The 24,469-nt window shown below is 39.1% G+C and overlaps 1 protein-coding gene across 3 annotated transcripts in view; it reads left to right on the forward strand.

The window, feature by feature from the left end:
- The window catches only part of PCSK2 (proprotein convertase subtilisin/kexin type 2), a 318,578-nt gene that overhangs the window by 52,385 nt on the left and 241,724 nt on the right, over positions 1-24,469 (forward strand). The window contains exons 1-2 of one of the 3 annotated variants that reach the window (XM_072634513.1): positions 17,592-17,685; positions 21,638-21,723. Coding sequence is in view for 1 of the 3 variants with exons in the window: in XM_072634512.1 (XP_072490613.1) it covers positions 2,795-2,899 (105 nt within the window). In the remaining 2 variants the exon portion in view is untranslated. Of the gene's footprint in view, positions 1-2,794; positions 2,900-17,591; positions 17,686-21,637; positions 21,724-24,469 lie in introns of those variants that run through there. The other 2 variants (XM_072634512.1, XM_072634514.1) reach the window with 2 other exon arrangements.

A 24,469-nucleotide genomic window follows, 5' to 3' on the forward strand; every position in this document is an offset into this window, starting at 1 on the left:
AAGGAGAAGTGTGGTTACCACTCTCCTAGCTTGTGTTCTGATCTGTAATCAACCAATATGCCTCATGATCTTTTGCCAACACAGTGTCTTTTAGTGGCTATAGGCACATCCTATAGCCATGATGTTTCTTTCTCAGGCTCACTGTCCTAGCAAGCTCTGGTTTCTCTGCTCCTGAGGCCAGATTTTCCTCATTGGCACTGCCTGTCTCTAGTACAATTTAAATGTTTTTGTCCCAGACAGCAAAAAAACCTTCTAGCTATGTTTCTATTAGGAATCTGAGTATCTGGGATATTTAAGGGATACTTAAAGATCACCGGCATCTAAGATCCTTCCAGCTCTAAAAGGTAAGATCCTATAACTTTAACATTCCTTAAAGGCATCGTACAGTTTAGATAAGAAAAAGAAAGGGGTGTGGGTATTCTTGAGTAACAGGGGGAGTTTATATCCAGGATAAATAAGAAGATAATAAGGGAAGTCCTAGCTTCCCTAGATGAATAAAAATCAGGTGCTGAAAGAAACTGCAGATATAATTTTTGAGCTACCATCTGTGATATTGAAAAATCATGGGAAAAAAGAAGAGCAACCACAAGATTAAAGAAGGGAAAATGTCCCAATTTAAAAAAAAAAAAAAAGGAAGTAGAATTATAACCCGGTGAGTTTAATTTTGGTTCCTGGGAAAATTCTAACATTTCATTTTTTAAAAAGGTTAGTGAACATGTAGAAAAGGAAGCACTGATCTCAAAAAACCAGCATGACTTCATCAAGAAAAGGTCATGCCAAACTAACCTCATTTCCTTTGTTGACAAGATTACTAAGCTAGTAAATTAGGAGAATGCTGTGGATATAATTTATGTTGATTTCAGCAAAGCTTTTAATAAAATATCTCACGTTATTCTTGTGGAGATAATGGAGAGATAGGGATTAAACAATAATACCAATAATTCCAATAAAATAGAATCAGAGTTGGTTGGATGGCTAGATTAAAAGTTGTTAATGGTTTAATGTCAACATGGCAGGATTCCAAAGGCATATCCCAGCAATCTTTTCTTTACCCTGTAGTGTTTAATGTTTTTGTCAATGACTTGGATAAAAGCATAGATGGTATGTTCATCAATTGTACAAACGACAAAGTTGGGAGGGATAACTAACACAATGGATCACCATTAGGGGCAGACTTTATGCTGGTGCTCTCTTCAGGTTATATGTTGGGATAAAATGCAGCACTCAGAAGTCAATGAGCAGTGAATAAAAAAGGAGGTTTACCTAGCATTGACATAGCAAAGATGTGAGACAAGGATTCAGTGCACTTATACAGACACACACATGCTTATAAGGAAACTTGTCTGATCAACATGGAAGGGTATGGAAGTCTTGTGATCTTCAGGCACTTACTAAATTAGAGACATCCCAGTCCTACATGAATGGGAGTTGTTATGCTCCTAGGTGACCAGGAAGCTGTGTTAATACAACCAAAAACCTCAAAGAAGCTGCATCAGAGCAGGCACAGCTTGAACTTCGCCCCATACCCAAGCCAATCAAGCCCTAGCTATACCTTCTTTTCCTAAGCCATGAAGTAGAGGGAAAGGGGGACCTTGGTAGATATTGGTCCTATCACAATTACTGTCAAAGTCAAAAAGGATCTTGGCAGTCTAGAGAATGGCACTGAATCTAATAAGATAAAATTGAAGAGGAGTAAATGTAAAGTCTTATAGTTGGGTATAAAAAAATCAACTTCCTAAGTATAAGATGGCAGAGTCATTGTTCGATTCCAGTTGTTCTGAAAACATATAAGGGGATTTAGTGGACTGCAAGCTCAATATGAACCAACAGTGTAATGTGGCAGCCAAAAAAGCTAGCATGATCATGGACTTACATTAAGGGAGATATAACTTCTAGGAATAGGAATATTAATAGTAGCTAGCATATATATAATACCAAATATTATTTTATTTAAAAGTTGCAAAACCCCACTGTGGACTGTTTTTATGAGACTATAAAATCTCTTTATCACTAAAGTCTCTATTATGACTTCTAGGCACCATGGTTTAAGAAGGATATTGACAAACTAGAGCACTCCGGAGGAGAGCAATCAGGATGATAAAGAACCTTGAGTCTCCTACATGAGGCTTAGTTGAAGGCATGTTTAGGCTAGAGAAAAGAAGACCTAGAGAGAGGGGAGAACACTGTCTTCAGGTATTTGAAGGGCCATCATATGAAGGAGATATTAGATTTTCTCCATTTGGACCCAGAGGATAGAAGCAAACGTTATGGCTGGAAGTTGCAAAGAAGCAAATTTAGAATGAGTGATTAGAAAAACTTCATAAAAAATGAGAGCTATCCAGTAGTGGGATGGGCTGCCTTAAGAAATAGAAGGTTTCCTGTCCTTGAAGGGTTTCATGCAGAGACAAATGATCACTTGGATATGTCAGAATGGGGATTCCTTTTGGTTCTGGATTGGACAAGATGGCCAGAAAAAGTCCATTTCAACTCTCAGATTCTATGATTCTGTTATGAAAAGGAAAACAGTATTAACAAACACAGAGAGGTAGGATGAGTATATATGCATGGATTAGTACAGTGAAAGTGGCTAAGAGGTATTGAGTACATTGGCCTCAGCCCAGGTTTAGAAGGACAAGAGGTGGATGCTCATTTAGCCAAGTAATTCAGAGACTGCTGCTTTAGTTTCCCCAGATCACCTATATCCATATCAAACTGGTTCCAAGAGCTTTTAATTTGGCTATCATTAGGCTTTTAAAAGAGGTTAATCATGCCCTTGCTTGTCCTTTCTCTCCAGCTCCCCTTCACAGGAGGCTTATACCACTTTTACCACAATGGCCTTGCCAAGACGAAGAGAAGACGCAGTCTGCCCCATAAGCAGAAGTTGGAGACAGACCCCAGGGTAAGCCTGTCTTTCATGCATTTATCTAGCCTTGCTTTGTATTAAATTGTGGTGGATGAGTGGGTAAGGATGACTTGGGAAAGCACCTCCAAAATATGAGCCTAGAAAGCCAGTCTAATGTAACAAATGGATACTGATCAACCCAAATGATGAATTCATTCAAGTATGTCTCAACACAAGCATTATATAAAAAGGGACATTGAAGCTGGAAAAAAAAGTCCACTCTGTACATAGGCTAAAGTCCCAATTGGATTTGTCCTGTCCTCCTATTTTGTTCTTGAAGATTAAATACTACATGTGTATGTCTGCCTAAATTGGTAGCTGAGACCTATGTCAAAATGTCTACAGCAGTTTTTCAATAAAGTTTAGTCCTTTTTTTAAAAAAAAAATGGCATTATTAGCAATTAACATCACCCTATTCACCAAAAAGGATCAGGCTCTAAAATATCCAGCTTTTATCCTGAAAGTCATATTTTTCATCCCACTCTAGAGAGAGTAGTTGGGAATCTTCAAACTCTCTATGATTTTCAGAGACCAGCTTGATGTCTTTCTACATAGCCACACTGTTTGCATTACTCTAAGGCAAGCATTCTTAACATTTTTGGGGGGTCATGGACTCCTTTGGCAATCTGCAAAGCCTATAGATCCCTTCTCAGAATGTTTATTTAAATGCATAGAATAAAATATATAGGATTACAAAAGAAACCAATTCTATTGAAAAATAGCCATCAAAAAACTTTTTTTTAAAAAAAATGATCCTAGACCTGAGGATAAGAACCACTGGAAAGGTGTGTCTATACCTAAGCAGAAATCTATATGTACCCCATCAGAAATAGTTCTCAAGCCCCAACCTATTGCAAACCACATTTCCTCGTGTAACTTGGATACAAACAAATTTCTCTATATCACAGACAAGCCTGTTTAACTCTTTGCATACGCCCAATAAAGGCAACAAATGTATATAATAAGACATCTCTTACTGAGCTCTGCACCTTCAAGTTTTTTTAGACCCTGAGTTATTATATAGGTGTGATCTAATTCCAAGAAAAACATAGTTGCATTGTTTTAGCCCTCGCATGGCTGTTACCAGGAGTAAGGGAAATATAGTAGAGTTTCCAAATTCCATTCAAGACATAGTGTCCTCCAGAGTCATTATTCATATTGGTGGATTGAGGAACTTGAGAGCCAAAGTAGGTTCTCAGTGCTGCCACTTTTCCATTCGTGGTTTGGTCATTGGCAGGAACCTCAGATCCTCCCTTAATTTAGTCCTTAAAGTCATCTTTTCTTTCCTTCCACATGGTCAAGAAGTATTTCACTTTCCTTTGGGTCTCTCTAATTTGGTTTCCTGCTTTCCATTTAGTGAGAAGGGGTTGAAGAATTAGAATAGTAAAAATACTTAATAAAATATAGTTCAGTCACAATACGCCTTTCATCTTTGGTATGATTAATAATGATAACAGGATCTCCTATGATGGTGATAGTAGGGGACAAGCAAGGGCTAAACTCTTCAGAGAACTTGAGTCCTAATGCTATTTCTGATATGTGGAATTGGTCCATATCAAGAGATACAATTTAAACCAAATCCACGTATTGTATCACATTTCACAGAGTAAAGGTTCTACTGTCAAAGCCCTAACTGGGAATTTTGGCACCTGGGGCAAATTTGTCTGGGACTGGGGGGAGGAGAGACAGAGAACCTGACAGATTCCATGAGACTGGCACATGTTTCCATGTGCTTCTTATTTCTGCCATCCTACATCATGCTGGTCTCTGGGCCATGAGGTAAACAGGCAGTCTGCCCCCTCAGGGGCAGAAATGTCAATGCAAAGAGGTAGACCTGGGACAATGACTAACTCAGAGGAGGGCTCCTTCTCATTTTCCACTCTACCACGGATGCTGCTATGGGTCTACCTTCTGAATCAAACCATCAGAGGCCATGCCTGAGAGAAGCTAAGCCACTATGTCCTGACCTCTCAACCATGAGTCCACATCTTAGCCTATGATATTTCTACACTGTTGCTTCATCCTCATGTATATCTATGCCACCCCCATATATACCTCCTTTTTCATTGCTTGTTCTGAGAGCCATAACATGACCATTGCCTTTGTAAATGACATCTCCCTGAACTTCCCTACTGTTCATCCTACAAACTTCTCTTCAACTTCTCACACTAGAACACCTTTCTGGGGCATCCACATCTCTCTATGTACTGTCTTCCTTCATTTGAATGTAATCTCTTTGAGGGCAGACATGTCTTGTTTTTGCATTTGTATCCCTAGCCCTTCACACCCAGCTTGGCACATACCAAAAATTCCAAAAGTTTTTTCATTAATTCAATTATTCATGTTGGTACAGTTGAGGAGGAAGTACATTTCCTGCAGACATTGGTTCTCTGAGTTTTCCCTTGTCCCATGCTGCTTATTTTAACTAATTTCCCACATTCCTTTGAAAGATTAAGCACCATGTTGTTAGTGAGAAAACTGAGATTGGACAATAAGTGGCTAGCTCAAAAGTAGCAGGGAGGGCATATGTTAGAACACAGTTGCTTAGATCTCTGTCATACAACCTACTTAGTTCTTGTGATTGTTGATTCCTTTCTATAGTGTCTCACTGTTTGTGAACCCATTTGGAGGGTTTTCTTGGCAAAGATACTGGAATGGTTTTCCATTTACTTCACCAGCTTTACAGATGAAGAAACTGAGGCAAACAAGGTTAAGTGATTTGCCCAGGATCACACAGCTAGGAAGTGTATGATTCTGGATTTGAACTCAAGAAAACAATCTTCCTAATTCCAAGCCCTGTACTCTATCCACTGCACTTCCTCACTACCCTGAGTTCTTATCTGCTTTCTAAAATATAAGATAGGAATAGTAAATCGAACTGATTTCAGTCAATCAACAAACAAGCATTTGATGAGTGTTTGGTATGTGCCAGGCTAAACTCTGGAGATTCAGAAAGACCGTAGCACTTGCCCTGAAGAAGCTCATATTCTAATGAGATAACATGTAAATAACTGTACATACCAGATGCATATAGATTAGGTGGAAGATAACCTCCAAGGGAAGGAACTAGTATCAGAGTTGGTCCTCTTGCAGAAGGTGGGAAATAAACTGAGTTGTGAAAGAGGCTAAGAGGCCGAGGTGAGGAGACAACATTCCAGGCTTAAAGGCAGCTGGGGAGAAGATACTAAGGCAGGAGATAGAGCATTATAAGGAATTCTCAGGTGGGGAAGCTCCTATACCAATCCAAGACAGCACCATCTCTGCAACATAGTCTTAGAGTTGCCTAGAGCACTGATGGGTTAAGTTACTTTCCCAAGGTCACTTAGTCAATATATCTCAGATGTAGTACTTAAGCCCAGCCAGGTCCTTCTGGCTTCAAGGTGGGCTGTCTATTCATTCTACATACTGACTCTAATTTCCAAGAAAAGCACAAAATTCAAAAATATTATTGAGACACCACCCTTCACAAGTTCAAGATTTCATCTGCTCTGAAAATCTAGCTCATCAATGAAAAATGTTTTGATTCAAGTTACCATTTCCCCACCCAAGGGAGTTTATAATTTCATAGTCAAGCCATGTTTGATGGCAGGCTAGATTTCTTTTATTCACGTCAGTAAATGTGTTAAGGTGTGGGGGAGGTAAGGAAGGGAAGAAAGGCATAGCAGCCCTTAGTATTGATTGTGAACAGCTAGCTTTGTTCCCAGGGGCTTATCCTGGCCCCAGTTTTGAGCTGATAGTCACTGGTAACTCTTTCCTGCAGGGCTTATTTTTCATGTGGATGTTGTGACTGGGTTTAATTTGGGCTTTAATTAGGAGTGCAGATGAAACATACTACCCAGGAGATCACCAACTGGCAGGCCACATGCAATGCACCGAAGCCAGTGCTCACAGTCCCTCAAGAGGTCTTTCTGCTCTGGAAAGCAGTTTTATCTTTGTGGGTTTTTTAATTCAAGTCAGAGCCAAGATGTCTGTTGTGCCAGATGACGCCAAGTCATCTTAAGGGATCTTTTGCTGAGACTGGCATTGCCTGGCCCCTGGAACAGCTGCGTTCACAGTTTGAGAGCAGTGTTGACACCAGACATTCCAGCCAGGTCTTTGTCACCAGCCAAGACTGGTTTCAGGGGCAACTGGGTACTGCAGTTGATAGAGTACTGGGTCTGAAATCAGGAAAACTCATCTTCCTGAGTTCAGATCTGGCCTCAGACACTTACTAACTGGGTGGTAGTGGTCAAGTCATTTAACCCTGTTTGTCTCAGTTTCCTCATCTGTAAAATGAGCTGAAAGAAATGGCAAAAACCATTATCTTTGCCAAGAAAATCCCCAAAATGGGGTCACTAAGAGTCGAACATGACTGAAACAACTCAACACCAGCAAGGCTGGGTTTGAGCAACCATGTGGCTAGAGAGATGTGTTTCTCCTAAGGAGGCTAGAGCAGGGAGCACCAGGCACATAGTATCTTGGAGCACTGTGAAGGACAAGTCAAAAGTTACAGTGCCCATGGCAGAAGGAATTCCTACTCCTCCTATCCCAGTACAGTTTTAACCCTTCCTTCCCTTCTGTCCTCCCTCACTCCTAACATGGCCATTGCCCTCATATCTCCACAATGGATTGGGACAGTAGAGCACTGGACTTGGAATTAGGAAGCCCCAAGTTCAAATTCTACCTCAGACATTAGATGAGTAACACTGGATAATTCACTTTGCTTATCTATGTTTCAGTTACCTCATCTATAGAATAAAAGGGATGACCTCAAAGATCCCTTCCAGTTCTAAATATATGATCTTCTGATCTTATAATCCCCCCAGGTCATTCATTTCCTCTTTCCCTTTTCTTCATTTATAATGTATTTTCTGCCACTTTTCAGAAATTAATTTCATCATCCAATATATTGTGAGAAAAGTTGCTACAGAGAACACTCAAAAAAAAATTTGGAGGTGGCAATGAGGGGGAAAAGAGCAATTGGGAGAAGGCATTATTTGGATCTGAGAGAATTTCTGGGACCCTGTGGAGTAATAAACTATGCTTGCCTCATTCTAGTATTTATTTAAAAGGTACTGGCTAAAACACTGGCTGTTAAAGTGCAGTGTGCATTCTGAAATTAAAGAAAATGTAAGCCTTATAAACTTAGGGGTGGACTAAACTGGGGAAAGTGGTGAGGAAAGGCTATCAATCAGCCACTTCTTTTTTAAGGGATTTTTTATGATAACCAGCACTTATTTTCTAAAAGCAAGACTCTAATGAAAGAAAAGACGGTAGCAAAATAATCAGGAGGTTTGAAAAATGAGAAATAATTTATTTGCAGTTACTGTAGACTACAAGGAAGATGAGGGGGGAAAGTGTTTTATTAAGACTCATATGACTAACTATGTAATGCAGAACAAATCAGAACTAAACTCCAAAGCTATGACACCTTCACAGTCATAGTACAGAACCCCAGATAAATGCTGATCTGTGCTTAGTTACTGCTGAAAGGAGTTGACTGTGAAGAGGGGAGAGGATACATTTTGTAACAAGGTCAATGGGAAAAGAATGCCATCTTATCTTGTTGAGATGTAATATGATGGACCTGGATGTAGAATGGGGTAGAAGGTGGCATGGGTGGTAAGAAGGTCTTAGTAAGGAACAGAACCCCAGGGACCCAGGGTGGGCCAATGGAGTTTTGATATTGTCATGGAAGATGTCTTATACAGAATTCAAAAGGAGGAGTGAATTCCCACCAAGTCTGTGATCTTCCAGATCCTTTCATTTACAGATGATATTGTGTTGACTGCCATCAATCCCTAGAACATTGCAGAGACTCCTAACTGAAGCTCATGGTCAGCTCAAGGGAGTTTTGCCCAATGATTCATACTGGAAAACTTGAGATGATTCAGCATACCCATTGACTAGATTATGATATAGAGTTGAGCATTTATTTGGACCAATATCTTGAATAAACACTACAAATGAAAAATGAGCTGGTTAAGCCTGTGTTTTAGAAATATTGGTTTGGTAACTGTGTGGAAAATAGATTAGAGAGGAGAAGACCTTGGAGGCAGGGAGACCAATTAGGAGTCATTGTAGTCTAGGTGAGAGGTAAGAAAGCTTAAACCGAATGGTGGCTGTTTGAGAAGTCCACAAGTATGTTAAATGTTATGGAAGATGAATTGCTAAGACTTGGAAACTACTTAGATCAGAGGGAGGTGGATAGAGAGGAAGAATCAAGGATGATGTCTAGGTTGCGAATTTAGATGATTAGGATGGTGGTACCTTCAACTAAAATAGAAAATCTAAGGGTTTGGGGAGGATAATTAGTTCTATTTTGGACATGTTGAGTTTTAGATGCCTATGGACCATCGTGGTAGAGATGTTCATCAGGTAGCTGATAACTAAGGGCTCAAATTAAGGAGAGAGATAAGGAAAATGTGCATATTTGTGAGTTATCTGTGTTAATCAATCTCGTGGAAGCTTAAAGAAAGTGTACCAAGAAAGCTACCAAGAAAGTGTAGAAGAAAAAGAGAAGACTGTCTAAGACAGAACCCTGTAGTTCCCAGTCATCCATAATGTAGGATATGTTAAATCCAGAAGAACATTGAGGAGTGGTCAGAGAGGTATGAAAAAAATGAGAGAACAATGTGATGAAAACTAGGATAGAAGGAAGAATTTGGGATGAAGGGGTAGCCAACAGTGTAAAAAGTTACAGAGAAGTTAAGAAAGATGAAGATTGGGAAAGGGTCATTGGGGTCACCACTCAGGAGATTAATGTTAACCTGGGGGGAGTTGGGGGAAGAATTTTACTTGAGCAGTGGGGTAGGAAGTCAGATTGTAAGGTGTTAAGAAGTGACTGGGAAGTAAGGAAATGAAATCAAGTCATTTCGACAGATTTTTCTATACTTTGGCAGTAAATGAATGATTGAATGAATACACTGGAAGGCATTTATTAAGTGTTTACTACATAGTAAGCACTGTGCTGAGGATGCGAAAAGGGAAGCAATATACAAGATGACCATTTGAGGGGATGACAAGGTTAGGTGAAGTTTTGTAGGGGTTTTTTGTTTTGGTTTGGTTGCTTTTCTAGAATTAGAGAATCCTGGGAATGTTTGTAGGCAACTGGGAAAGATCCTGTGGTGGAGAGGGAAGAGAGATGAGAGATTAATGAAAGAGAGGTAGGTTAAGAGTCAAGTTCAGGGAGGGGAGGGGGGTCAGAAAGAGGGCCTCAGGGGCTCAAGAAGAGAAGTTGGTCTTGGCAAAGGAGAAATCCCTTCCTCAAGTACTGAAGTGAAGGAGGAGGCAATTGGGAGTGATATTGAAGTGAGCTTTCTTGGGAAAGGATGAGATGAGATCCTCCATTGCATGGAAGTATCCTCTTGAAGAACTAAGGGAAATTTGAAAAGGATGAGATCCTTCATTTAAAAGTACTTTGGACATATGCGAAGGATCTATGATTTCCACAGGCCAGAACTCCTGGTGTAGGAACTCCTTTTCCTTCTATGTCTTGGAAGGTAAGTCCCATCCCTGCCTCCCAGCTTCCCTGGCTTCCTTCAAATCCTATCTAAAAATACTACCTTGTACAAAAAGTTTTCCCAATCCCCTTAATGCTTATGACTTCCCTCAGTTATCTGCAACTTATCCTGCACATAGCTTGTTTGAACATAATTTACAAATTGTCTCCCCTATTGCACTATGAGCTCCTTGAAAACAGAGACTATATTTTTTGTTTTCCTTCAGGTTTATTGGCTTTCTATGTATCTTAAGTGCTTCATACAGGGTCCAGCACAAAATGGGCACTTAAAAAATGCCTGTTGACTTGATTTCACTTGATATTCAGATTGTGATTCGCCTTGGATCACACAGAAAGAATCAAAGGCAAGATTTGAACTTATGTCTTCTGACCCCAAAGCCACCAAACTATGCTCCCTCTATAAGTAGAATGTACCTTGTGAATAGTAGGCCCTTTGTAAACATTTATTCAACCAAATTGAATTGAATTGACCCATTCTGGAGTTTCTGATATCCAAAGAGGTTGAGTGCCTCCTAAAACAAGCTTCCTGGTTATTTCCCTCTTGAGTATGATCATGCCATTGTTGCAAAGGTGAATTTCTTGGAAAGGTTGGCTCAGTGCAGATGAAGTATTTAGAGATCTAGTAAGTGAATTTATATGGAATATGAATTAAATGATTTATATGGTGAAATATTGTGTAAGCTAGAATGTGCACATGGAAAAAAGAAGCTGAATAAAGCACCATCCCACTAAGCTGCAGCAAGAATGGATACTCTGCCCCAGGAATAGATTCAACAGCATTTGTTTAGCTATGGTTATAGCATCTCTAATGAGCCTTGAAGCCAAAATTGATAGTAGATGATAATATCCATATTAAAACTCTCTAAAAGATGTAAGTACTTGACAATGGAAGGGAAAGTAGAGTGGTTAAAGATAATGGTTGTTTGGTTGTTTCAGTTCAAGCAATACTCACACAACTGGGAAAATGTGTTGTATTGAGATGCATGGACTATATCTAAGTCTAAATTAAAAGTCCTGAACTGGTAAGTTCCTAGAGAACTGATAAAACTCAAGTCTCTTTTTTTTTTTCTTAAAAAAAAAAAGAGGACTTCCATTTGTGAAGGGGAATTTAATTTGATTCAGAAACTATTGTCTATTTCATTTTCTAAGCAATTTTCTGTCTAGACCATCATAATTATCCATCCAAATCTCTCTTTGAAGACCATTGCTATTTAACTTTTTTTAAACACCTTAAGCTCTCAAGACTAAAGAATGGATAGTGCTCTTCTTTTCTTACTATACTTATGGGTTATATCTTTCTTGCCTCAAGATTTTACAGCCTTTAATTACCTCTAGCTTAAGGCAACCAGTCCTTGTCTCATACAAATGAATCCACATCTCTAATAAACAACTCTGAGGTTACCCATAAATAATCTTTCTGTTTTCTTTCTTCCTAAAATTATCAATGATCTCTTTTTATTAAATTTTATTTTTAAATTAAAAAATTAAATTTTTCCCACCATTGGGGGAAGGAATTCTTATAACAAATATGCAATCCAGCAAAACAAATTCCTACATTGGGTGTATCAAAAAAAAAAAGTCTTATTCTGCACCTGAATCCACCAGCTCTGTGGGGATTAGGAGCAATGTAGCATGTTTCATCATTGTTCCTCTGGAATCACAGCAGGTCATTTCATTAATTTCAATGACAGCTTTCAAAGTTGTTTATTTTTACACTGTTGTGGTTATTTCTTATTCCTCTCTGCACCAGTTCATATAAGTCATCTCAGGTATCTGTTCGAACCATCCCCTTCATCATTCCTTATGGCACAAGAGTATGTTATTATATTTATATACCACAACTTGTTCAGCCACTTCCCAACTGATGAATATTCCCTTTGTTTCCAGTTGTTTGCTACTACAAAGACCTGATACATGCTCTTTGATCTCTTTAGGGTATAGACCTAGTAGTGGTATCTGGGTCATTCACAGTCTAGTAACTTTTTAAACACAGTTCACAAATTGCCATCTAAAATGCCTGGACCAGTTCTCAGCTCCACCAATGGTGTGTTGATGTGCTTGTTTTCCTACAGGTCCTCTGGCATTTATTATTTTCCTTTTCAATCAACTTTGCCAATCTTATCAGTGTGATCCGGAAACTTCAACTTGATTTAATTTATATGTGTCTAATTGGTAGTGATTTGAAATGATTTTTTTTTTAATATGGCTATTTAGAGCTAGTATTTCTTCTGAAAACTGCTTATTCAATACTTTAACCACTTTTCAGTTGGGGAATGGCTCTTATTCTTATAGATTTGAGTCATTTCCTTATATGTCTTAGAAGTGAGACCCTTATAAGAGAAACTTATTGAAAAGACTTTCTTCCATTTACTTATTTCCCTTCAAATTTTTGCTACACTGGTTTCATTCATGCAAAATATTTTTTAATTCTACATAATCAAAATTGTCCATTTTGTCTTCTGGGATCCTCTCTGTCCCTTGTTGTTTGGTCATGAACTCATGAAAGGTAAATTCTTTTTTGTTCCTCTAAATTGTTTATGATGCCATCCTTAATGTAGACTAGTGACTTAAAACACACACGCACACACACACACACACACAACACACACATCTCACTAATTGAAGACCCAGACTTCTTTCTTCTATGGTAATTAACAACATAATAAATTGATCTGGTTTCTAATGATTTTCATTGAGATAGAAGCCTAGAAAGTGAAGAAAAGCTGGGGATTGTTTGCAATTACTTCAGGGGTTTTGCTTAACTTAAAGTGATAATGCAGTGAATTCTAGTTCAGGTGGAACAATTTAGACGTGACTTAGTTGAACGCCCTGTACTATTCTCTACAGCCTCCACTCAGAGAAGATTAAGGGGAAATGACATGAGGCATATAATCTGAAAGAGCCCAAGGGACCATTATAGCAATTTATTCACAATTCACATATAATATCTTTATGAAAAGCACAGGAAATAGTAGTTCACGGCAAGCAAAGGAAAGAAATTCATCACATCCTCTTCCAAAAGTTAATCACTATGCTATAGTGTTGACCTGAAAACTTGTTGAAGAAAAGGCAACATGGCTAAATGCATACATTTTATGATTTAATTAATTAATTGATCAATTCCCCATAAAGAAAACAGTAACATAATGCATTATGGAGCCAGAAATGTTCTGGCTACCCAGTGCAGAAATCTTCTGGCCTATATACATTTTGCCGTGAGAAAGGAACTCTCCTAGTTGAACAAATCATAAATTCAGTAAGACAGGACAATTAACAAAGCAATATTGGTCAGGCCTTGGGATTCCAAGCTGGGTAAACATATGTCTCGGAAATCCCACCACTAGTAAGTGGTAGGCTTCCTGCCCTAAACAGATAACTGACATAGGAAAGGGTAAACAAAGTTCAATAGAAATTACGACCTAAGATGTCTGTGTTTTCTTTACCATTAACATGCCATAACATAGTGTAGGTCTACAAATATTAAGATATGGAAAACGTCCCATTATTCAAGATAGTGTCTTAGGTTAAAGGTCACTTAAGGAATGTTAAGTCAGTCTTGGCTGGCTTTTGCTGACATAGGAAGAGGCACTCTCTGAGTTTGCTTCAGAGAGAACAAAGAGATTATTCCAAAATTTTATATTAAACATTATCAATAGATATCTAGGGGTCTACAGGCTACATATCTTTTAAGGACCGTGCCTTAAACCCAAACCACTCTGGCTCTCATTGATTGGCCAACAGTAGATCTCAGCCCAAGCCTCATTTGGTCATTGTTTGGGCTCTGATGGCTCAGAACAAGTGTAAATAGCAATTGTTTCTGTTTGAGCCTGAAACCCTGAGGGTTTTCCCTTCCCAGATTGCTTTGTTATTTGACTAGGTAAAAGAGGTCATTCTTTGCTTCTTTTCTTACCTAGCCTTAATCACTCAATGGGAGCTGACTCAGTCAAACTGAGACCTGGGAAAGACCTTGACTTAAAACGGCCAAAGTCTCCCACTACATCTAGAGCTATCTCCAGTCATTCTGATCTTTATCTTGTCACTGGACCCAGATGACTCCAGAAGAGAAAGTGAGGCTGGTGATTTTGCATAACGCTGCCTCACTTAAATCCAATTCACTTGCAAGTCATTACATCACCTTCCTGATGTCATGGTCATCTTATAGAATGGTTCAAGAAAGAATATATAAACAATGCTGTAGTGCCCCAAATGACAAAGCTGTTCACAAGCAGCTCATTTCAAATGCCTTGAGAATTGGCTTCAAAGCATCCCTCCTGGACCAGGTGTTTTGTGTCTGTGGGTTTTAAAACTAATAACGGAAGGTCATCTGATTATATCCAAGTCAAATTATCCTTTAGCTTTAGGTGACTGAAGCCCAGAAAGGTTGGGTGACTATGAATGGCCACTGCAAGACTGCTTCAATATTACTTGAAGGGATTCTTGTTAGGCTACATATTCGATTACAGATTTCATCTATCTGTCATTCTGCTTCTCAAAAGAGAAAAGGGGGAAGCCATTTGATCTTTAAAATCAGCAGAAAGTATAAAAGTGCCTGCCTTCCCTTTTGTAGGAATTGGCACTCCAGCTGAACTTTGAAAACTGCATAGACATCATACCTGCTCTTGAGAATTTATATCTATGGACTTTTACTTCAAGGTAGTTCATTTTATCAACATTCTTATTAGAATTCTAACATTCTGTTGCTCTTAGTTATAATAGACTGCTTCAAGGAATTTATAGACATTCTCTAATTTGTCTTCCTGATGGCTTCCTGTGTCTGATAGAGAAACAAAAAATTTATTCCATTTTATCATGGAACTGAAAGATATTAAATTTATTATTATTTATATAATTATAATAATACTTATATTTTAATGAAATTTTATGACAAAGTTCATTCAGATCTCTTTTTATTGTATTCTCATGCCTTTAGAAGGTAGATAGGTAACAGATAAGTGAAGTCAATTAACATTTATTAAGTGTTAGCAATACAAAAATAAAGGCCAAAAAATTCCAAAACTCCAGTCTCTGCTCTCAAGGAGCTCAGAGACTAATGAGATAAACAAAATGCAAACATCTATGTACAAAGAAGATATATGTAGGATCAGTTGAGGGTAGTGTCAGAGGAAAGGTATTAAGGTTAAAGAAGCCTAGGGAAAGCATCTTGCAAAAGGTATAATTGAATATTACCTTTCCTCAAATGTTGAGAAAATTGATCAACAGGGATAGAAAGTGACTTGCCCAATTGGCTCTCCTGGCAAATGTGTCATTGGCAGAGCTGGAATTAAGAGCCAAGCCTTCAATGGCTCTCAGTCTGGGAAATTTTACCCAGAGATACGTTCCTCAGATCAAGATGAAACAGTGAGTAATTGGTGGGATTTCATCAAAATGGAATTTCATCTAAGTTAAGGCCTTAAAATTGAAGGAGCATCATGAAAAGAATGTTGAATCTGGAGTCAAAAGACTTGGGTTTATCTCTGTCATTTGCTACTTCTATGACTGTGAGCAAGTCCCTTCTCTCTGGACCTCTTTTATATAAATGAGAGGGCAGGAATAGATGACCTGCACAATTCCTTCCATTCTAAATCTGGTCCAAACAAATAATAGCCAATTAAAATAGTTATTTAAAAAGTATCTTCAATTTTATATTTTTTGCCAATTCAAAACATTTTCACTAATCCTCCCCAAACTTACTGTATTACATATCCCTCCTTGTAATGCTTATAATCATTTATATGGAATAAAAAGGATCAATGCAGTACTGCTGCCCTAACATTGATGAATCTTGGTAGTGCTGCAACCTAGAACCTGATTCTGGACTTATTCTCCCAATTAGCTTATACTCTGTGCTAATGGAAGGAATCCTCATTTTTGTGACATCAGAAATCCAGTATAGCATCTCACTGACTCCCAGAAGGAAAGTGTTTGGATAAAGATGTGGGTGTGAGCTTGATCCAGGACATGTCTGGGTATCAAATTTCCAAAATACAGTCCTAAATGACCAAATGAGTATTGGATATCTCCAACTGGATATACCAAAGAACCTCAAACTTATCAGGTCCAGAACAGCTCATTATCTTTCCCCTTTCCTAAATTTCTTATTTCTATTAATGTTATCACCATCATTCCAATCACGAAGATTCATAGCCTAGGATTCATCCTTGACTTTTCCCTCTTTTTTCACTCCTCACATATCTACTCAGTTGCCAAAACTGCCAGTTCTACTTCTACAATAACTTGTGCACATGTCCACTTTTTTCATTCATTTGGTCATCATTCTAGTTTAATTCTAATCACTTCTTGCCTAGATTATTGCTAATTGGACCTATTCTGGACAGCTAGATGGAGAAATGAACAGAGTGCAGGACCTGGAGTCCGTAGGAGTTCAAATTCACCCTCAAACACTTACTAGCTGTGTGACCCTGAGCAAGTCACTTCACCCTATTTGCCTCAGTTTCCTCATTTATAAAAAGAGCTGAGTAAAGAAATGGCAAACCACTCCAGTATCTTTGCCAAGAAAACCCCACTTGAGAGGGTTTTCCCCCTCAGATGTCCATGATTCCAAATGGACAGACAGACCTCAATAACAACAACCACAACTAATTGTTCTCTGCTTCACGCGTTCAATGATTCTGTCTTATCATAGGATAAGATAAAAATTCTTCTCAGCTTGTAAAGAGCCTAACAATCTGATTCCAGCCTGCCTTTAGAAGCTTAGTGAAAATTATTCTTCTTCATGTACTTTGCATTTGAACAAAATTGGCCTGATTGTTATTTATGCATTTATCCATCTCTCTGCATGATCTGTCCCCCGTGCCTAGATGCCCATCCTCCTCCCCTCCACCTTGTAGAATCCCAAGCTTTTTCAAAGTTCAGCTCAAGTACCAGTTCCTAGAAGGGGTCTATTCTGACCTCCACCCTTCTAGTTGCTAATGCCCTTCCTTCCACCCCCACCTACCATATTCTATTACATCTATTTTTCATATATTTTCCAGGGCAATTTTGTTCAGTCCAATATATGTTAAAATATAAGCTCTTGAAGGACAGCAATTTTTCATCTGTTTTTGCATCGTTTTGCTCATAACACAGTGACATTGTGACATCACAGTCATTTAACAAATGCTCGATGAGTCAGATGTGGAGTACACAACCATGAATCCTTCCTGCTAGAGAGGGTGAGGCTCACGGATCACTTGAAGTCAGGAGTTCTGGGTTGAAGTAGAGCTCAAGTCAAGCAGGATTGCACATCAAGGCCAACACAATGACCACCTCCTGAGAGTAGGAGGTAGGAGAATCATAGAACTAATGGTTCTTGTCCATAATAAATGGCCTTGTCCAGTCCCCTTACTCCTATTTAAAATATCATAGGCTCAGAGTCAGAAGAGACCTTAGATGCCCTCAAACCCAGTCACCTCATTTTTATAAATAAAGGAACTAAAATCCAGGTGACTTCCCCAAGGTCACACAAAGAATAAGGGGCAGATCCCACATCCAAACCCAGGTCTTCTAACTTCCAATGCAGAACTCTTTCCACTGTCCCACACTGCCCTATTTTCCAAATAAAGCAGTGAAAACCCCAAAAGTTTAAGTGACTTAAGATATCTAGCTAGAGAATGTTTGAAGGGGATGAAAACCCACAGATCTTGAGCCTGGAAATAAAGATCATGTTCTTTCTGCTTCATACATTTTTAGATGAACAGAAATTTAAACAGTGCCTCTGTTGGTTTTTGATTTTGTGGTTTCATTGCTTTGTCTCTGTTGGTAAGGTTTTTTATCCCTTAACAATTTATTGGTAGACAGCAAGGTTTAATGGAAAGTGCATTGGTTTGGGACTTGGAAAACCTTGATTCTAGTCACTACTCAGCCATGTGGCCTTAAGGCATTTTTGTCTTTACTTATAAAATGAGAGAATTAAACAAGGTGATTTTTAAGGTCCCTTCTAGCTTTTAGAGCTGATGATTCTAGTAGTAAGAGTATAATCATGATTATTATTACGTTTTATTATATGTATAATAATAATAATAACTATTGTTATAAAATAGATGCTATGGAATGCTCGAAGCCATCACATTTTACTTAAAAAAATCATAGTATTAAAATCTGGAAGGCAAGGGGGGAGGTATTTATTAAATACCTACTAAATGCTTTACCTTGTATCTCATTTGAGATCTTACTGAGAGCTCTAAGTCCAACCTCCTCATTGGCTAGTTAATGAAACCGAGGGCCAGAGAAATAAAGAGATTTGTCTAAGGCAGAGGTGGGAAACCTGTGGCCTCGAATCCACATGTGACCTTCTAGGTCCTTGGGTGTGGCCCTTTGACTGAGTCCAAGTTTTACAGAATAAATCCTTTCATTAAGGGGATTTATTCTGTGAAATTTGGATTCAGTCAAAAGTCTGCACTTGAGGACCTAGAGGACCACATGTGGCCTCAAGGCTGCAGGTTCCCCACCCCTGATTAAGGTCACACAGCTAACAAAGCCTAGCTTCAAACCCAGGTCATTTTACTAAAAAGGCAGTAATTTGTTCACATTCTTGACTCAGTGTTCACCTGCTGAGCACTTAATGCAATTTGACCAGCTTAAGTGTCTGCTATGTGCAAAGCACTTGGGTCAGGCTAAGCATGCAAAGACAAACAGGAAAACAAACTCTGATTCTGGGAACTTTCATTCTGCAGAGAGGATTAGACATGTAAACAAATAAATAAGGAGAAGAGAATCTGACAAGTCAGAGACCACTAACACTTAGAAACTGGCTTCACCATTTTGGGACTTCTCCACCATACCCCAGGGAGCTCTTATTGGGATGACCTCATTATCCTATAAGATCTCATCAGCCTTGATATTCCAGTTTATCACTACCCTCTACGTCTGATTGGAGGGTGGAGCCAGCTCCAAACCTCCATTTAAGAAGAGATCTTAGACATGTCCTCATTTCTCACCTGGCTGCCTACTCTGGGCCTTCTCTGATTGACTTCTCCAAGACCCACTGTTAAATACCTTTTCTTCCTGGACACTCCACCTAAGTTTTTCAGTTACTTTTGTGTTGCATTCCCCAATTGGTGCTTTGTGTTCCTTTTCCCCATTAGATTGTAAATTCCTTGAGGGCAGAAACTTTCTTTTTTGCTATTTGTAGACTCAGTGCTTACCATGGTGCCTGGCTCTTTATAGGTACTTAATAAATGTTTATTGATTGACTGATAAGGTTTTGTTGGGTTTTTGTTTGTTTGGGTTTTTTTGTTTGTTTGGGTTTTTTTTGTGAAGGTAGGATCAGAGTTGATGCAAGAAGAAAGTTGAGAATTCTAAGAGACTGAGGGTAAAGAGGAAGTATCTGTGAAAGCCTGGACAAAGACACTGGAGAGAGATGGAACACAGGGTTTGGGAAGGAGCAAATAGGGCAGTTTGGCTGGCATGTGGAATATATGTAGGGGCATAATATGAAATCAGACTGAAAAGAAGAGACTAGAACATTAATTAAAAGCAGTATAGGGCAATGCAAGTGTGGCTTTTTTTAAGGCTCATCCCACGTTACCTGCTGCACAATTTATACTAAGCACCCCCAAGCCATGATATCATTAAGCAGTTTCCAGGTACTCAGGCCTACTGATGCTCTCTCTCCATAGCTGGGAAAGCTCAGAAAGGGACAATCATCTCACAAACCACTGAACAACTGCCCCATTGCCTTTGCTGCTGCTACCTCCTGATCTCCCTATGAGGCTCCCAGCCCTTCCCCACACACCCTTTCCAGCCCTTCAATGCCTTCCCAGTCTATGAGCTCAATCTTCCTCCTTTTCTGCTCCCTTCCACTTTCCCTAGTTTCTATAACTCTTATGCCCTTTAGGATTCTCCCCCATTCTGTTCCTTTCAGAGGAAGTTGAGAACTTAAGAGTTCAAGACCAGTCAATCCCTAATTTCCACATAAATCTCTTAGTCAGGGACAGCAGTGAAAAAAGAATGTCAGACTTTGGTTATGTTTTGTGTCTTAACTCTGATCCAGGATAAAAGTAGTACCACCAAACTGGACATATTGTAAGCCTTTATTTTACTAGACACCATAGGTATAACGCCTTCTTTCTATCTGGGGGTTTGCCGTATCACAAAACAGACAAAGCCCTATTTTCCATAGAAAGCAAAGTTCATCACCTCTCATTTATGTTATTGGTCTGCCTGCTTCCAGCCTCTTCTTAAATGAGTCAGTCCTCTACAATGCTGATAAATTAAAAATTCCTAAAACATAGATCTGACCGTATTATTCCTATTCTCAAAAGTAGGAAAAGTTACAAAATCTTCAGCTTGACATTAAAGTCTCCCACAGAATGGATCCAAACAACCTTTCCAGCCTTATTTAACCCCATTTCCCTTCAACAACCTCCATACCAGTCAAATTGGCACACTAACTTCTCCCCTTTGGCAGCTAAGGGGCATAATGGATAGAGGGCTGGGTCTGGAGTCAGCAAGAAGTGAGTTAGAATCTAACTTCACATCCTTACTAGTTGTGTGAGTAAGTCACTTAATCTCCTCAGTTTCCTTAACTGTTTGCTGTTTGTTGTCCTTCGTGCTCAAAGAAAATCAAAATGACATTGCTATCTATGTCAAGGTCAAGGTACAGTGTATCTGACTATGACTGAGAAGGCCATTACAAGCTAAAAAGTCTCTACCATAGGTTGGGCATGAATAGTCCATATGAACATTTGGAGACTCAGAGATGTCTCTAAATTTGTGCATCTCAAATTTCTTTTGAGCTACTCCAATTCTGCTTTGCTCACAGAGTATAGCACCTTCTTTGATGTGAACATTGATGCTCTCTTGTGCCAGTTTCTCTTATGTCTTACAACTGATTCCCAAGTTCTTCAGAGAGACCTTCAAAGTGTCCTTGTATCACTTCTTTTGACCTCTGTGTGAGGTCTTGCCTTGTATAAGTTCTCCATAAAATAGTCTTTTAGGCAAATGTATGTTTGGCATTCGAACATGGCCAGAGTTGCAGTCTCTGCAGTACAATTTGAATGCTTGGCAGTTAAGTTTGTGAAAGGACTTTCGTGTCCAGTACTTTATCTTGCCAAGTAATCTTCAGAATTTTCCTAAGACAATTCAAATGGAAGGAATTCAGTTTCCTGGCATGATGGTGTCAGGAGGCATGATGGTGTCAGGACTGTCCAAGTTTCAATGGCATACAACAGTGAGGTCAGCATAACATCTCTGATAGCAGCCTAATACTTCTTCTCTCCCATACTTACCATCAGAATCTCCCAAACACTGAACTGTCTCTGGCCATGTGTGTATCAACCTCATCAACTATGTGAAGATCCCTGGAAAGTATACTGCTAAGGTAACTGAACTTATCCACAGCATTCAATATTTCTCCAATTGTTGTAACCAATGGTTCCACATATGGATGGTACAGAGGGGCTGGTGGAGAACCTCTGTTTTTTTTGGTGTTAATCATCAGGCCCAAATTAGCACAAGCAGCAGAGAATCAATCCATACTCTGTTGCATCTCAGTCTCAGAGGTTGCATTGAGTCAGTAATCATCTGTGAATAAAAAGTCATACACCAACTCTCCCTCCACTTTAGTCTTGACTTGTAGCCTTTTCAGGTTAAATGATTTACTCTCAGTGTGGTAGCTGACCTTGCCTTTTTCATCTTCATTGAAGGCATCTGACACCATTGCTGAAAACACAATGCTAAAAAGCATAAGAGCAAACACAAAGCCCTGCTTCACTCCACTGGTGACTGGAAAAGCATGAGAGCATCATCTATTATCCAGAACCTGGGCAAACATGATGTCGTGGAACTAGCACATAATACTGATAAACTTCTCCAGACAACCCAATTTTGCCTTGATCTTCCACAAACCCTTATGATCGACAGTATCAAAGCCCTTGGTCAGACTGATGAATGTTCTGCTCCTGGAATTTCTCCTGGAGCAATCAACCAATAAACACCATATCCACTACTCCTCAGGCCTTTCTAAAGCCACCCTGGCTCATGGGTAGATGATCTTCAAGGTGAAGGATCAGTCTACTAAGAAGGACTCTGGCAAAGATCTTGCAAGCAATGACTAAGAGAGAGATGCCCCACTGTGACTGTCACAGGGCAACCTTTACTGTAAAATGGGGATGATAATACCACCTACCTCACAAGGTTGTTGTAAGGATCAAATGAGATGACATTTGTAAAGCGTAAAGCACTTAGCACAGTGCCCATCACACAGCAGGAGTTTAATAAATGCTTCTTTCTTTTTTTTCCTTCCGTATAAAAACCTTCCCTCACCTCTACCTCTTCAAATTCCTAATTCCTCTCTTCCTTCAAAACACAGCTCAGGTACAATCTGAGAAAGGGTCTTTTCTCACCCCTTCAGTAGTTAGTTGCTCTTTTAAAATGCCTTTGTATCCTTTCTTTATACTTTGGATTTATTTGTATATGTATATGTTGTATCACCCAATATCACTCAAGAATCTAAGCTTCTTGAGAGTGGGGATGATCCGTTTTGTTTCTGTAATTCCATCGACTACCACAGTTTCTTGAACCTTGTAGGCACTCTACAAATGTCTGCTGAATTGAATTTAAATTGTATGCATTTATAAAAATAACATTTTCAAGTTTTCCCCCTGAGCCCTTTTTTGTTTTGGACCCAAGGCTTTCCATCCCTGCTGTAGGCTTTGAAATTGGATACTAGGAAGGTAATAATCGGTACAACAACATCCAAAATAATAATATCTATATTTGTTCACAAAATACTTTCACTTATGTTCTCTCATCTCATCCTCATAATGATACTATGCAATGAGTAGGTAGGAACTCTTTTTGCCCACCGTATGAGGAGATAGATGAGGAAATCAGAGGGATGAAGTGATTGACCAGTCACAAAGCTGGTAAATGAGGGTGTTGGGATTAAAATTCAAGTCTCCTGGCTCTTAGTGGGGTGTCTTTCAGCTCACCACATATGTCATCTTCTTTGATCGCCAAATTGAATTCTGTAGTTACTAGTGGAGAAGTGATGGCCATATTTTTTGAGCCATTTACATATCACATTTTAGAAATAACTAGACAGTGACACTTTAATTTTATCTGATTCTGCTAAACACTCTCCCAGTTGTGGCAGAAATGTCTTGAGGGAATGTGGAGAAAGGGAAGAAGGAAAGATTGTTTGTAATTAATGTGGGCCCAAGCATGAAGTAAGAAATAATCCATTATAATCCACTGGTTTTATCATGCAGCCAGGAATAATAATAAACCTTTCCTGTGGGCATCAGTGATGTGCCTGGCCCTCCTGCTTTGAAGGAACTGAGCTCTTATCAGCAGAATAATTAACTGTTTCTGTTGAACACGGGAGAGTTTTTTAATGCAGGACCCCATAAAGGCATCCTTCAAAGGTATGATTGAGCAGACCGGGCTTTGCCACTTGGTGTTTTCAGCAAATTTTAAAGTGCTGGTTGTTGTTTCAGCTGCCATGTTCATCAGCAAGAGGCAAGTATAATCAGGGAAACAGTGAGAAGCCCATTGATGGGAGTGGACTCTGGTGAATCCCATAGAAAAGAGAAGCAACACAGGGAGAAGGAACCCTGCTTTGTTCCCTCTTCAAAACTCACAAGATGCACAAAGATGTTCCAGAATTAGTAACCATCGGTGTTCTTTTTGTGGCCATTTGACTTTCCATCTTTGTATTACCTGTGTGTTGTTTTTGCCTACCTATAGTAATTGTATGTGCTTCCAGTGGGATATAAGCCCCTTGAGGCTGGGGATGTTTGTTTTTGTCTCTCTGTCCCCAGTACCTAGTCCAGTACTTTCATAAATGCTTCTGGAATTGGATTTCTTTGGAATCTATCTCAGTCAGTCAATAAATACTTACTAAGCACCTACTATGTGCCAGGCACTGTGCCAACATCCATTGATTCAGAAAGAAACAAAAGACAATCTGCCCTCAAGGGGCACACAATCTAATGGAAGAGACAACAAACATACATACAAACAATCTATATATAGGATAAATAGGAAGTAATTGAAAGAGAGGAAACACTGCGATTAAGGGTTTTGGAAAGACTTCCTGCAAAAGATGGGCTTTTTCTAATGGT

Source organism: Notamacropus eugenii, chromosome 1, assembly GCF_028372415.1.
Source record: "Notamacropus eugenii isolate mMacEug1 chromosome 1, mMacEug1.pri_v2, whole genome shotgun sequence".
NCBI classification, from domain to species: domain Eukaryota; kingdom Metazoa; phylum Chordata; class Mammalia; order Diprotodontia; family Macropodidae; genus Notamacropus; species Notamacropus eugenii.